At 36.1% G+C, this 16,768-nt stretch overlaps 2 protein-coding genes across 2 annotated transcripts; both read right to left on the reverse strand.

Annotated features, from left to right (window-relative positions):
* Positions 1–861: 861 nt before the first annotated feature.
* On the reverse strand, positions 862–1,953 carry LOC108192618 (uncharacterized). The gene is made up of 4 exons (XM_017373507.2): positions 1,899–1,953; positions 1,655–1,787; positions 1,514–1,556; positions 862–1,383 (listed from the first exon to the last, which is right to left on the reverse strand). The coding sequence occupies exons 1-4, from the start codon at positions 1,951–1,953 to the stop codon at positions 862–864; spliced, it is 753 nt and encodes a 250-aa protein (XP_017228996.2).
* Positions 1,954–4,449: 2,496 nt separating this feature from the next.
* Positions 4,450–5,189, reverse strand: LOC108192230 (uncharacterized). The gene has a single exon (XM_017373506.2). The coding sequence runs from the start codon at positions 5,179–5,181 to the stop codon at positions 4,450–4,452; it is 732 nt and encodes a 243-aa protein (XP_017228995.1). The 5' UTR covers positions 5,182–5,189.
* Positions 5,190–16,768: the final 11,579 nt, after the last annotated feature.

Here is a 16,768-nt window from a genome sequence, read left to right on the forward strand (position 1 = left end):
TAACAAGTCAAAGAATAATGCCAGAGAACCCAAAAGATTTTTGATATTAAATAGTAATAATCGACACAACTATCGTACTTGGTCTCACAAATTGTGAATCATATTTGCAACGGGTTAATAATCAAGTGAGTCACTGAAGTCGGCTTGATATATCAAGTTGGTCACTAAACTCAAAACGGTCTCAAATCGGTCACTTAAGTCAGTTACATGTATCTTTAAATATGAGTTGAAAGAGTATAAATATTATTTATAGAGATTTACGCATTATTCTTGAATGCTTCCACAACTAAGTACAAGTTTATGACTTATATTATTTATGATAATATATTTAGATTTTATCAGGTTTATTTATCATTTATTGTTAATTAAAACGAAAAAATAACTATATATTAAAAAATAAATATTAAATAAACTTGATAAAATCTGAATATATCATCATAAATACTAGAAGTCATAACATTGTACTTAGTCGAGATAACATTCAAGAATAATGTGTAAACCTCTATAAATAATATTTTTACCGCTTAAACTCATATTTAAAGATACATGTTACTGACTTAAGTGACCGAATTGAGACGATTTTGAGTTCGGTGACCAACTTGATATATTGAGCTCACTTTGGTGACTCACTTGATTATTAACCCTATTTGCAACTCCTTCAATAAACAAGAAGCCCTGTCATCAAGTACTTTCTTGTATGAACACAGTGGAATGCTCGAATTATATCTCGTATAATCACAATTTCTAACCAGCCAATGTAAAAACTTTATCAACATGATAAATGCCAATAACCGAAAAGAAAAACAAACTATCATCAGTTATTATAAATCAGTAAAAATCCATACAAAATCATTATTGAGTTCAAAACACAACTAACAACGAAAAGAGAACATAAATCAAAAAACAAGCGTAGGCAATCAAGCCGCGATGCTCATCTTCACACGAAGCCAACTCAACCAAAAGCCTCGTACAAACCCTTGTCGACCATATGACAAAAACACCCGTAACTCCCAAAATAACACCTCCACCTTGCGGAACAAACAATGACAATGCAGACAAGATCACAATAGGCAACATACAATAACCAATCAAACTCAGACACCTGTAAAGATCCAAGTTCCCATTCCGACCCGCTAACATGTTAAAAACAACGTACAAAAACAAAGCGGAGACAGTGACCCAGCCCAATATGATCCCGAAATGCAGCTTCCCAGCGAGTAATTGAAAAAGCCCAAATGCCATTAAGAATAGAAACGGGCCCGAAAGATCCGAGTCTTCGTGTAAATCGGGTTTGACTCTAAACGGGTTGAGAATCGACATGGACGGTTTTGTTCCAGAACCAATGGTTGATGCTGCTTGGCCACTAGCTGTGCAGCAAAGTTCCTGAATTCACCAAATTATTATAAATATAAACAAGTCTCAACATCGAGATAACAGAGCACAACATTAAACTATTTTCATGAAATGAGACTCCTTAAATGCCATTTACAAACCTGGTCAGTGGTCGATGCACCTTGGAATTCTGCAGTACATTTGTACTAGAAACTGCATTCTTTCTGTATAAAATTACAAGACAGGTAATTCAGATATCAAACTAGGTTTTCAAATTAGGAATATCGAGAACATAGAAAAATTATCAGTTCTTAGAAGTTACTCGCGCAAGGCGTCTCTCTTGGTAGCCACATACGGAGCGTATCTAGCACCATTTAGGTTTATTACACTCAATGCCCTCCTGGTCGGGCCGATTCCCTCGTCAGCCCTCTGAGTAGTAGTTTTTAGGAAACCCCCTACAATGGCATAGAGTTCACATGGAAGAATATAGACAAATATCTATTGTATGTAATTAAATAAATACACTGGAAAACTTGTACATTAATCTAAATCCAAGTTCATTTTACCTTGAGAAATCGAGGGCCTAACATCACCAACACAGTTTTCATTTGAACCAGCCATTGAGATTATCTACAAAATCCAAACATCACCTAAGAACATTAATTCACAACAGATAAAACATATAAAATCAAAGGGCCATGCAAAAAATATAAACATCACCAATCAATCATCATAAAATTTAAAAGCCAAGAATTGTAATGAATGGAAACAAACAAAACATATCTTTCATCATAAACAAAACTCAAGTTATAAGATTTGAAGAATCCATGTAGATCATTATTAAAAACACATACATATATGTAAACCCAAAATTCGGTGTCATATTTACAGAAACAAAATTAATAAGGAAGAAATTAATTACCCTTTCTTGTAAATGAGAAACAAATCGGAGTGAGACGGTGACAAAATTCAATTAAATCCAAAGATACACTCTCTCTATGATCTCAGTCTCTCTCTCTCTCTATGCACAAGCCTTAAGTTGTCTGCAGAGTGGTATATATAGGGGTCCGTGAAATGTCTGTCCTCTTCACAATTTGAAAGGAACGGCTACTTTAACAAATAACGACCGTCGGATCATCGAATTTAATTGTTAATGATAGAATCATATCGCCAGATTGTCTATTATGATATCTGTGATATTGCAATCAATGAAATTTTACAAATATTGTAGATTTTATTTGTTATCTTTTTGTAATCTTATGGATATCATTTATCGTGTGACTAGAGAATTGAATGTAATAATAATATATTAATATCATTGGAGAAGAAAAAGTAGAATCATGAGGATTTTTCAGATATTAATAATATTTTGGAATAATTTGACATTAATATGAAGATAAGTGAGTATTGATGTTTGAAAGATATAAAAAATCTATAAATGATAATTATGTCTTCTATTTGAATAAATTTTTTTAAATATAAAGAAGACTAGTCTCAAAATAAAGTATAAAGAAGATTGTGGGCGATTTTATTCATAATTTTACGGTGCATACACATTATAAAATGATAATATCATTGAGTTGTGAGCGTTTATTGTTAACAAATAATGAAATTATCAATTATTAACCTGTGAGCATTCATTGTTAACGGTAATTGTTATTTAGTCGATATCATGTGAATTATGCTGTCAACAGAGACGATCATTTCATTTTTTTTTTCCTATTTAACACGTCGTGAGACCGACGATAAACTCGCAAAAAAAATTTTAAAAGAGAAGTATTTATGATATTAATTACTTTTATAAATTAGAAAATACTATGTTTTGCAATATAACTAATAAGCTGAACATGAATCTTAATACTTGTCATAGTTAAAAAATATTATTGATTGATTGCTAAATTTATTTAAGTCATCTTATAAATGATAAATTACATGAAAATTTGGATAATGGAAGATATTATTTTTGATTAAAAAAAATTATAACTCGTACTCTAATATTTCGATATTTTTGTCTACTCTATAGAACTTAACTATACATATAAACTATTTTATAAGAGGTATTTTTGGGTGAAGCTGAAGGTGCAAATTTGGCTAAAGTTGAAAAAAGAAAATTCATTGAAATATACCGAAAAATGATAGCTAATTGGTGAAAGAAGTGAGAGAGTGGTTCGGGACTTATCCTAAAGTCCAGGCAGTGAATTTATTGTACGTTGTTCACACCATTTTCATTCCATTGAGAAACTACGGTGCAAAATTTATTGTACGTTGGTCATTTTCATTACACTGAGAAACGGTCATGCACATTCGTCCAATTTAATAAGTTAAAAAATAATACCAAAAAACCCAAAAGATTTTTAATGTTAACTAGTACTAACAATTTACATAACTCTGTTTGTTATTCTAACAAATTATGTAACTCTGAATCAAGTTGCAACTCTTTCGATAAACAACAAGCCCTGTCATGAAGTTACTTTCTTGTATGAACCTAGTGGAATGCTCGAATCTAGGGGTGTAAACGAGCCGAGCCGAGTCGAACACTGCCGGGCTCGGCTCGAGCTCGACTGAAAAGTTCGGGGCTTGAGCTCGAGTTCGACCGAGCCTTTAATTTCAAATTCGAAACTCGGCTCGTAAATAGTTCGATAGGCTCGAAAGCTCGAATCGAGTCACCAAATATTGACAAAAACTCGAAATATGATCGGTTCGACTCGAGTTCGATTCGATTAAATATATAAATTATTAATAAAATATTAAATATATTTGTTAAAAAATTTTATAATTAAAAAATTAAAAAATAATAGAGGCTCGATAAGGCTCGCGAACCTTACGAGCCGAGTAATTTGAAGCTCGAGCTCGGCTCGGTAAAACATTCGAATAGCTCGAGCTCGAGCTCGGCTCGATTATTACCGAATCAAATTCGAATATTTTCCGAACCGAACTCAAGTAGCTCACGAATAGTTTGGTTTGTTTACGCCCCCTGCTCGAATCTCATAATCACAATTTCTAACCGGGCAATATAAAACCTTTATCAACATGATAAATGCAAATAACCGAAAAGAAAAACAAACTACCATCAGTTATTATAAATCAGCAAAAATCCATACAAAATCACCATTCACTTCAAAACACAACTAACAACGAAAACAGAACATAAATCAAAAAACAAGCGTAGGCAATCAAGCCGCGATGTTCATCTCCACACGAAGCCAACTCAACCAAAAGCCTCGTACACACCCTTGTCGACCATATGACAAAAACACCCGTAACTCCCAAAATAACACCCCCACCTTGCGGAACAAACAATGACAATGCAGACAATATCACAATAGGCAACATACAATAACCAATCAAACTCAGACACCTGTAAAGATCCAAGTTCCCATTCCGACCCGCTAACATATTAAAAACAACGTACAAAAACAAAGCGGAGACAGTGACCCAGCCCAATATGATCCCGAAATGCAGCTTCCCAGCGAGTAATTGGAAAAGCCCAAATGCCATTAAGAATAAAAAAGGGCCCGAAAGATCCGAATCTTCGTGTAAATCGGGTTTGACTCTAAACGGGTTGAGAATCGACATGGTTTTGTTCCAGATTTGTTTGGTGTTGATACCTAGTTCTTCAAGAAGGGGTGGTTCGTCTTCGAATCCGCCGGGGATACTGCCGGAACTGGAGAATTGGGGCGGTGGGAATGATGTGGCGGCGGCGCCGACGTCGAAGGAGAGAAAGGGGATTCCGGGGTTTGAGGAACGGGGGGATTGAAACGGCGCCGTTGCGGGTCGGCGTTGGCTTCCCGGACTCGGGTTGCCGCCCGATGGGAAAACGACCGGCGGGAACTTGAAATCGTTGGCCATCAAGTCGGACGGTGATGATATCGAAGAGAAAGCTTTTACGAGATCTGTATGTATGTGTATTGTGTATAAGTAACTTATTTTTAATTAATGGATGCTAATTTACTTACGTGTCAACCGCGATCAATATTGTATCGAAGAAAGACGCGGAGAGACAGTAAATAACACAAGAGGTCAGCTTTTTGTGCGATACTTGTTAGATAACGGGGTTGCTTGTGATCATTGTACTGCCTATCATTTTTAATTAAATCATATATTTTTATTTCTTGTAAAATAAATATGATATCGTAAAAATTATAATAATTATAGATTTAAAATTTTTATTATATTGTATCACTAGTGAAAAAAACGCGCTTCGCGCGAGTGAAAAAAATTTAAATATAAAATATTATAGAAAAACTTTATGATCTATAATTTCTTAATCCGTTTATTTTATATTTATTATGAAATATAAGAAAATAAGTTGCAGAGGCTTTAAAGGAACCTCAGTACAGAGTGAAATTCAATAAATATTGAAAGCACGATTACATTTTTGATATACTCTCTGAATGACATGACTAATTTCAAAGATTAACATCTCACAAAGATTCTCTGAGGAATTTTAGCAACCTTTTTGGACTCTTCATCGCTCAACAAAGCCTTGTCCATAGCCTCATAAGCTGATATCAAAGCAACCTGAGCAGCAGATTTCCGTATCGACTTTGCAATTTCCATTGGAAGCTCAGATTCAAGCACTCATTTGGTTCCCCAGAAGGCTCCTTCTAAGAGAAGAATAAGCAGCTATTGTGATTTTGTTTGCCTGACAGAGCTCTCTCAGCTTCTCTTGTTGCCAACTTGGGTTCATCTCCATCTTTGAACATAAACAGATGAGATTGACAAACATGATTTCACAAAAATTTATATACTCACGAAACGAGAGAGAGAGAGAGATTTACTTGCTTCAGTCAGGACCTGGACAAACTTTCTCTCTATCAGCGGCTTTTAGAAAATAATCGGTACCCCAAAGGATGCCACACCTCACATTTTCCATTTCTCCAGCAGCCTCGAGTACTGCTGCATAGAACTTGGCTGCCCATAACAATGTACCATCTTGAAGAGCATAGTCACCTCTCCCAAAAATGCTATTGTTAGGAGGAACTGATGAGGAAGCTTTGCTGACCTTTGCGCCTCTAATAATATGAGAGATTTTGTTAAGGCATCATGATAATCAAAGCGACCACTGGTCACATAAAGGAAAAAACATCAAATATAGCAAGCCATGCTACAATCAAGTATCTTAGCAAAAGCCAAAATATCACCAAGCTTCTTGCAAGTAAAATCACCAACACTAATTGATAAATCAAATGAAATCCAAACAAAAATCATAGATCAATAATAGATTTCAAACTAAATTAGGACACTAAAATAATAAAATCTTAAAAATGGCATTATAAAATTTCATACAAATCACGCAGTGCATGATTAACTACATGTATTTGCCTATGGAAAATATCATCACATATATAATAATTTAAGAAAAGAGAAAAATCAACAAAAAAATATGAGAAATGTGAATTACAAGATACATAAATAATCCGTCAACGGGTCAGTAAGACTCTAGATGTAGATCATGGAATGGAAAGCAAAAGTTCACTTGAAATTGAAAGTAAGAGATCTGTAACCGATAATAATCCATAAGGTGAGGGCTGATACATGCTACGTCATCATACACATTATCAGAGAAATCAATCCTTGAACCTGCTTCTTGGTCAGGTGCAGGGAGAGTCTTGCGAAATGATGTCACTCCTTCAGCAATAATTCATTCTTATGACATCTGTATGTATTAATCACCCAACAAAGAAAGTGAAAATTATTTACAAATAACAAAATCCTTACTGAGAGATAAAGGCACTAAAATTTTTGTTATATGGAACTTACAAAGTTCAAGTAGCTATCCAGGGACCCTAAAAATTTGTGGAGAACTCATTAGGAACAGAGTTTTGTAATAAAGAAGATAATATCTGCATAGACTGCATTCCTTGTCACCAGTCCGCTACAGAATCTGGAAATCATCTTGCAGCTTTAAGCAATCTATATATATATATATGCTAATATCACTTCACTTCTTTAGTAAATAAACCAAAAATGTTTCTGAGATTTGCTTTATTTTACATTCACAATTCGTCGTCAAAATCTAAATATATATGACATATCAGCGGAAGAAATAACCTCACCTTGGGTACAAAAGAAGAAGCTTGTCAATGTGCAGTTTACTTACTGATCTCCCCTCTCTTTAACATCAAGAACCAACCAAAACACACACACATACAAGTTGAAGGGAAAAAATAAACTGATAAACAGTAATCTTGTGTCAAATGCGGTCTGACCGGGTGAATGTCATATTGTCATAGGATTTATCTCAGTTAAATTGGGTTGTCTTATACGTTGCTACTCCTAAGCTGAGATGTCAATTTCCATAAACTGAGGAAAACATATAAAAAGAGCAAAAATGTAAATTACCCGGTTGATCCAATTCAATAACTAATGGTTTCACACCAAGCCTCTTGAACAATTGCTTCTCCTAATCAGTGGAATACCTTTACAAAAACCTCAACCAACCCAATTTCAAATCGTAAAAAAGAAACTTTAACATCCAGAACCAAACAAAACACACACCAAAATAATCTTCTCATGTGTCTTCTGCCATGCAGGGCATGCCCTGTACCTCTTTAAAGTAATCAGATCATGAAAATTCGCCATATATCTCTCCAACAGTAAGCCTGTCAAAATCATTTTGCATGCTAACATATAAGATCATCATATAAAATGGTTCATAGTAAAGGTGAACACAAACGAAAAGAAGATGCCAAATATTCAACATTTCTCGGTTCCTACCAAACAAATTTGAAGACAGTTAAGAAATTTGTCTCACATTTATATAATTAAACTGGTGTTTTCTGGTAAAACATAAAAGAACTAAAGTATAGAACTTAAGGTTTACAGAGTGAAACTATTGAAACCATACAACAATGCAGGAAATATCATCGTCGCTTTTTCTTAGTACGAGCCTCCTCGGCATATGCTTTGCAGCTACTTCCTGATTAGACATCACCTGCCAACACAAAAGGAAAATACCCATATATCCAGATCTTAGTTCTCTATCCTCGCATTAATTTCCCGTTTATGGATTGAAAAGGTTAGTGCATTGTTCACTGTAACGTAAATCAACTGGGTGGAATATGAAATAAGTTGGCTCCTTTTCACAAATTCCTGGCCTCTGGGTTTAAATAGATTTGAGTGAGGCGCATCCAGAGCCACCTTCTGTGCAATTTCAGCACTTGAATTATAAAATAAGCTCCACACATTGCTCCTCCAAATCCATTCAATCTCTGAACTACAATTAACCTTCTTAATACAGCTCCATGTTGTAGACGTGTACTCACTGTTCACCCAATCAACTTTGCCACCTACAGATTCAATAACCCTCTTCCTAACTGGATCCTCAAGAGCCTCAAACTCCTGCGCATAATCATAATCTTAATCTGAATCTTTTTATGTTTCCAGAAAATCATAAAAAATAATTAAAATATCATTTGTAACTTGTCTTGATTGTCTTGATCACACAACAATATGCATTATGAAGAAGCCTTTCTGAAAAACAATCATGTGGCGTGAACTTGAAATTTAGCAAATTAAAAAAGCATGATATAACTAAACTTACTTTACAAATCTCAGCCAAAATTGCCTAGCATCTTCCTCTAAGCGTTGCAAATGAGCTTTAACCTTCACCTGGACCTCCATAAACCGCAGACAAAGAGTGTCCTTGCCCGAACCCGAAAGAGACCCGAATTTCTTGAGGCATGAATGATCAATAATTTAGAAGATGCAGACAAAGAGTGTCCTTGCCCGAACCCGAAAGAGATCCGAATTTCTTGAGGCATAAATGATCAATAATTTAGAAGATCGGCTTTCGGGGGTGATTGAACAGGCGGGAAGCAGAGAGAGCGAGGGTGCTTTAGAGGGAGAGTCAGAGAAACGTGTAGGTGGAGCGGACGAATGAAATTCGAGAAGAGTTGCTGAAGTCCAAGAACAAAATCAAAAGGATGTAACCGAAAGTAAACATTAAGATGGGAAAGTGAAGAGACTTTGATTATTTTTGAATAGAAGCCAAAATAAAAAAAACACAGAATTAACAGGAAGGCAGGAAATTTAGATGAAGAGATGTGAGAGACCCACGTCATTCTTGTGAGGATCCTCCTTTATATAAATATAAAGATGTGGCCTCCTATTACAATTTTTGTTGCACTGGCTAATGTTTAAGCAATTGATCAAACCATTCAAATGTCGGTAAGGAATGATTACAGTGCGATTGTTGACTTGTTGTAGGCAGAATTTAGTTATACTTGACATAACACAAAAAAATAATGGTATGTAATGTCCAAAAATTTATGCAGTATTCAGGTGTTCCGAACTTCACAATGTAGAGATTTTAAAATTGTGGATAGATTTATGATTGCTTTCTTATAGGGACCAAGCAAATTTATGAAAAACATGTATATTTTCAAATTTTCTGAGAGTGATTCTATAATTATGCAAAATTTTGAAAAAAATGATATAAAAAATAAGTCAGGGGACACATGTCCCCTCTTTTGTTATATCCATCCTATCCGCAACAAGTGTCCTTCTCATCACCAAAAATGATATGATAATTCTTGCAAGTGAAGGTAAAAAATAGTAGTATTTGTGCTCAAAAGCTACTCATTGTGCACCGTAAATATGAAACTTGCAATACATGTGTTGCCTGAAATGGGAACTCCTGTAGTTGTTGTTTAAACAGCTCTCATATGAGGTGCTTTGGAATGGATCACGGCAGCACTTGGTACATTCACGATGATGATTATGAACTAATTCAAAGTGTAGTAGTCTAAATATATATATCTATATATGTGTATGTATATGTATGTATATATATATATATATGTTCATTTTTCAGAAATTTCGAAACTAGAATTTAAAAACGGGTACAATCTGCAGGTGCAAATGAACTTTTTTAGTCCCATGGTGTGACGGACCCAACTTAAATAACCGACTAAAGCATGCATATCGATATATATAATTAAACTACAGAGTTATAAAGATTAATCTACAAGTCTAATCCACAATCCCGGAATCACCAGGAATGAGTATGAACAACAACTAAAGTTATTACAACCCAAATAGAAATCCAAATTAAGTCTAAGTCACACTACAGTTTTTAAATCCCAAAAGTTCAAAAGAAATTAACTAGGGAACTACGAGTTCCCAACCTGTCCCATCATACGGCGGAAAGCAATCCCGTTGCCTGAGGTGGTCTTACGAGCGGTCTGCTTGAAACGGGCCATTCTCGGGTTTCACTGAAGGGTTATAACAACAACAATATATATGAGCAAAAAGCTCAGCAAGTGAAAACAGTAAATAAAACAGTTCACAATATGCAATATATCAAGTGCAAAAGCAACAACGGATATCACAAGGTATAAACACAAGTAAAGGTGCAATGTGGGATATCAATTTATTGGAATTGGAAACACACAGCGCTACGAGCATTGAGGGGTGATCAGCCCACACCAAGCTCCGAACCACATAAAGTGATTCAACCAGGGAGGATCCTCGGCACACATTGGCCATAAACAGACATCAGGCTCCCCGCTACTGATGCTGCAATAATTGACTGGCGCCTCAGTCTTAATAAATTATTATCCAATTCCTTTTAAGGTCATTTCAAATCAAATCTTTTTCAAAAAGGGGTCTTGATCAAAGACAAGTTATACGCAAGGGTGTTTTCAAGATACAAGTGATCTTTCAAAAATAGGAAATGTTATTAAGATCAGGGTCCCAAAAGAGATAATTCAGGTTAATGTGGGGTATCAAGTTCTCATTTATTCATCAAGGGACTATTGGAGTATAATCATGTGGGTGTAGGGTAATATCACATGAAAAAGGTAATTCAAATGTTAAGGGTATTATTGGAATCCAAAGTGATGATAATGAGGGGTGACAAGGTAATTCAGTCCTAAGTAAACAGGAATTCAACATTCACAGGGTATACAATTATCAAGCAAGTATAAAGGAAGAGTTTCACTTGCCTGGATAAAGCTTACTAAACTCCTGTATAGATGCTTCTAGGGGTTCCTTGCCTGGCCTCCTACTTGCACCTATAATTAATAGTATCCTCGTCACTAACTACCCTTTCGCGTATAAATGTATATATATATATAAATAAATATATATACATATATATTAAATATACACTTAAACTTAATTAAAACAAGTAACATAATCATCAAGTAATGCACATAACAAATAAAGCATGGCAATTAGTTACTTAACTTATATCACTTATTAATCTCTAATTATTCCTAAGTCAATTAAGCATTTAATCAAGTAGCACATAAGGTCTAAGACCAATACCTCCTAACTATACCCTACTGACCTCCAATTAACAAATTAATAGTAAGGCACACTTGTGCCCCACCTCCCAAGACTTACAAGTGAAGTGTAAACTAAATGACTCACTAGTATGCTTACCTTGGCAACACTTGGGTGCCTTGGTAAAAGAATGCATCTACACTAAGTGAATTGACTTAAACTAACTTGCACTCTCTAATATGACTTAAAACTAACTCATGAACTCAATATGAGGTCAAGGCCTCACTGATGACACACTAAAATGCAATGCACCCTAAGTTGGTACTAGAATGTGACTCCATGTGTGACACTTGTGTTCTTTAGTGGAAATGAGGCATCTCCACTTAAGGTACTGACTCCAAACCAATTTCTAAAGGTTGACACAATCTTAAACTAACATTATGAAGTGGTATGACTCAAAGGTCTTGCCTATATGGGTCCTTAAAAACTAGTGTACCAAAGTGACCATTCTGCCTTGGCAGTTTGGCACCTCTTGGGGGTTTTGGCAAAAACAAGTGTTTCCACTATGTGCCTTGGTGAAATAGTGACTCTACTGGATTTTTAAGGCTTAAATCTAAGTTGTGCACTTGGAATGACACTAAGGCCTTGCTCAGGCCTCCTTGGGCCTCTAAGCAAAGTTGGCACAGAGCACCCTGCCCTGCTGTGGGGACTGCCATGAACTTAACTTGAGACTCACTAAACTCACTCACTACACCAATATACTGACTCAAATAGCTTCCTAATACTCCCCTAAGCTCATCCAAATCAAGGCCCCATGAGGGCCTCATCATTGACAAGGTGTTAACCACTCAAGGACACAATAAATCCCAAAGTGCCCTGTTCTGCCCTATACTCAAAGATGTGTGTGTGCATCTATGTAAATGATGGTTTTTATGACTTTTATGGCTACTGGAGACTTGTATACATCAAGTCCCAACTCCAGGAGACTTGGGCCTATGAGGGCCTAAGCATGACACATCTAATTCTCATGGTTTCTAAGGTGCAAAAATCTGCCATGGTGTGTGTGTGTGTCTCCTTCCACCTTAACACCCTTCAAAACACCAAATACCAACAAACCAAACCACAAAACCTAACCTACAATGTACATATATCTACTGACTATTCACACAAAGCAAGATATCACAAAATCCAACCTCATATAAGCATAAAACCGAGGCATTTATAGAGGTAAAACAGAGCAGAATTTCAGGGAGCATATATGAGCAAATTTTCGAGTATATCAACATGGTATTCACATAATAGCTACTGATTACTACTAGATATCATCATGCACACCATAAACTATCATTTTAACACTTAGAACATGGCATGCATTACTCAAAATCATGTACAAAACTCAAATTCCAAAACTTAACACTCGGTTTTCACATAACTCAACATGCATCACTAGAGTTTCTTATACATAGCTTTATCTCATCATATAACATCAAAATACTAACATGCAAGGGCTGGAATTACACCAAACTCTTACCAAAGCATCACACCCTTCGAATATACAAGAAACCAAACTCAAAACCATCAAAACTTCAAAAAAAAACAACCATTCCCTCGGCTCTCTTTGAGTTCATTGCCGAGGGTGATGAATCAAGTGCTTTTTGGCTAAAATGAGATGTAAACCTCACCAAAAACACACCAAGATCATCATATAGGAACCTCCAAAATGGTGACTCTAAATCCACAAGGATCAAAGCCCCATTTCGGCTCCAAATCAACATGCAACAAAAGTTTCTAACCTCAAATGAAGATGCAAGCTTAGAGAGTGAAAGTCTTGGCCTCCAAAAGCTTGAAATGAAAGAGAATGGAAGAAAATGGTGGAGAGAGGGGAGGGTTTTTGGGTTCAGCCGAGAGAGAGGGTGAGGGAGAGAGAAGAGAGAGATGAGAGAAGTGGGTTTGTGTGTTGTGGTTGTATATGATCATGTGAAGTGTGGAAGCATGTGTTAGTTTGTTTTCTAGTGTTTTGACTTGACCAACTAATGGTAGTGGAGTGTAGAATGACTAGATTATCCTTCTCTCTAGTGTTAGTGTAAAATGCATGCAAGGGTAATGTAGTCTTTTGATAATTATTAAAAGTGTGATTAAGAGAGTATTAAAAGAAAGAGTTTTAATATATAAAGTACAAATCTATAAATCATGAAATTAATATCACAAATAATATGAGATTTTAGAAGTTTAATAAAATAGTTTCCACAAATTTTGGACAAGGAATGAATTTTAAAAGAAATATTACAAGTAAAGCTCTAATAGTCACATTTCACATAAATATAAAACACGACTATAATACACGTAAAATCTCGAGAAAAATATATACAATGAAACGCTATTTTACAACTTAAAGCTTATCGGCTACTCGCAATTTATCAAATATCACTAAATCGCATATATCTCTATTATTATTTAATCGGGTAGCGACAACGATCACATTTATTACTAAAAAGTCAAAACCGTCGCAACTAGTAATATTATTTAATCGCGTAGCGAGAATTATTCGCCAAAAGTCATATAAGTGCATTCTAACGACATACGAAAGTCATGTAACGATAAATGAGTCAAATTCACATAGTTTGGCAATTAAAACACGAAATTTAATATATCACCAAAATGAAATACTGTAATATATATAAGTCAAACGTTACAGGCGTTACATCCTTCCCCCCTTAAAAGGATTCTGACCCCAGAATCTAAGTAAACAAATGAGGATACTTATCTAACATATCACTTTCTAATTCCCACGTTGATTCTTCAACCTTGGGATTCCTCCACAAAACTCTAACTAAAGGAACTGTCTTATTCCTTAACACCTTATCCTTTCTATCTAGAATGCTAACCGGTTGCTCGATATATGACAAATCGGGCTCTATCTCAACTGGTTCATTCTCTATGATGCACTTGGTGTCGGGGTTGAACTTCTTAAGCAATGAGACATGGAAAACATTGTGAACGTGCTGCATTTGAGGCGGTAAGGCTAGTTCGTACGCCACTTTCCCAATTCTGCTTAAAATCTCAAAAGGACCAATAAATCTTGGACTCAGTTTCCCTTTCTTTCCGAATCTTGCTATTCCTTTCCATGGTGACACTTTCAACAGAACGGCTTCTCCAATATCAAACTCAACATCTTTTCTGTGCGGGTCAGCATACTTTCGTTGTCTATCTTGAGCTGCGATCAATCTGTTTCGAATCACATCTACTGCTTCTTTCGTTTGCTGGATCAATTCTGGACCAATTACTTTCCTTTCTCCAACTTCATCCCAATATATCGGAGATCTACACTTCCTTCCATAAAGAGCTTCGTACGGGGGCATTCCAATGCTGGCATGATAACTGTTATTATACGAAAACTCAACTAATGGCAAATGCTCGTCCCAATTTCCTTTGAAGTCCAAAGCACAAGACCTCAACATGTCTTCAATAGTTTGAATTGTACGCTCGCTTTGTCCGTCCGTTTGTGGATGATAGGCAGTACTCATCTTGAGTCGGGTTCCTAAATGTTCTTGAAATAGCTTCCAAAATCTCGAATTAAAACGAGGGTCTCGATCTGACACAATAGATACTGGAACTCCATGACGAGTAACAATCTCTTTCAAATACATGTGAATCAGCTTGTCCATTGAGAATCTCTCGTTAATTGGCAGAAAATGAGCCGACTTGGTCAATCGATCAATGATTACCCAAATAGCATCATGATTAGATTTCGTCCTTGGCAATCCAACTATAAAGTCCATTGCAATGTGCTCCCACTTCCATTCTGGTATCTCCAACGGCTGTATCAATCCACTTGGCTTCTGATGTTCAGCTTTTACCCTTTGACAAGTGTAGCATTTACTGATCCATTGAGCAATTTCCTTCTTCATATCTGGCCACCAAAAGTTTTGCTTCAGATCTTGGTACATTTTTGTGCTTCCGGGGTGAATAGAAAATTCTGAATTGTGAGCATCCTTCAAGATTTCATTCTTCAATTCCTCCACATTTGGTATCCAAATTCTTGATGAAAACCTCAAGATTCCTTGGTTGTCTTTCTGTGTGCAGATTTCTTCTCCGGTTAACTCATTCATCTTTTCATTCATCACTTCTTCTTGGCACTTCTTTATCTTCTCCATCAATTCAGGCTGAAAAGTCATGGTACAAATCATTTCTGTAGGTGCACTAGGAGCTCGAATTTCAATTCCCATCTTCTCAAATTCCTGTGATAGTTCTTGAGCCATGGTCAGCATATTCAACCTTTCTTTGCGACTTAACGCATCTGCTACTACGTTCGCCTTTCCGGGATGATAGTTAATCGTGCAGTCGTAGTCTTTAATCAATTCCAACCATCTTCGCTGCCTCATGTTCAATTCTTTTTGCGTGAAAATGTACTTCAAGCTTTTGTGATCCGTGAATATTTCACACTTCTCGCCATAAAGATAGTGTCTCCAAAGCTTTAAAGCAAACACTATTGCTGCCAATTCCAAGTCATGAGTCGGATATCTTTGTTCGTGTGGCTTGAGTTGTCTTGACGCGTAGGCTATCACTTTCCCGTGTTGCATTAAGACACAACCTAATCCTTTGTACGACGCATCACTGTAGATAACAAAATCTCCTTGATCATCTGGCAAAGCTAGAACTGGAGCGGTGACTAACTTCTGTTTCAACTCTTGAAAGCTCTTTTCACATTTGTCGGTCCATTCAAACTTTTCGTTCTTCCGAGTCAATCTTGTCAACGGTACTGCAATCTTCGAGAAATCCTTCACAAACCTTCGATAATATCCGGCCAATCCCATGAAACTTCTAACTTCAGTTGGGGTCTTCGGCCTCTCCCAATTCATCACAGCTTCTATCTTGGCTGGATCCACTCGAATACCTTCACTTCCAACAATATGCCCTAAGAACTGCACTTCTCGTAGCCAAAATTCACATTTTGAGAACTTTGCATACAACTTCTCCTTTCTTAATGTTTCCAAAGCTATCCTCAGGTGTTCAGCATGTTCTTCTTCAGATTTCGAGTATATGAGAATATCGTCGATGAATACAATGATGAACTTGTCTAAATACTTCTTGAATACACGGTTCATCAAATCCATGAAGGCGGCTGGTGCGTTTGTCAATCCAAATGCCATAACTAGAAACTCGTAATGCCCATACCGAGTTCTAAAAGCGGTCTTTGGGATGT

This window comes from Daucus carota, chromosome 2 (genome assembly GCF_001625215.2).
Source record: "Daucus carota subsp. sativus chromosome 2, DH1 v3.0, whole genome shotgun sequence".
NCBI classification, from domain to species: Eukaryota; Viridiplantae; Streptophyta; class Magnoliopsida; order Apiales; family Apiaceae; genus Daucus; species Daucus carota.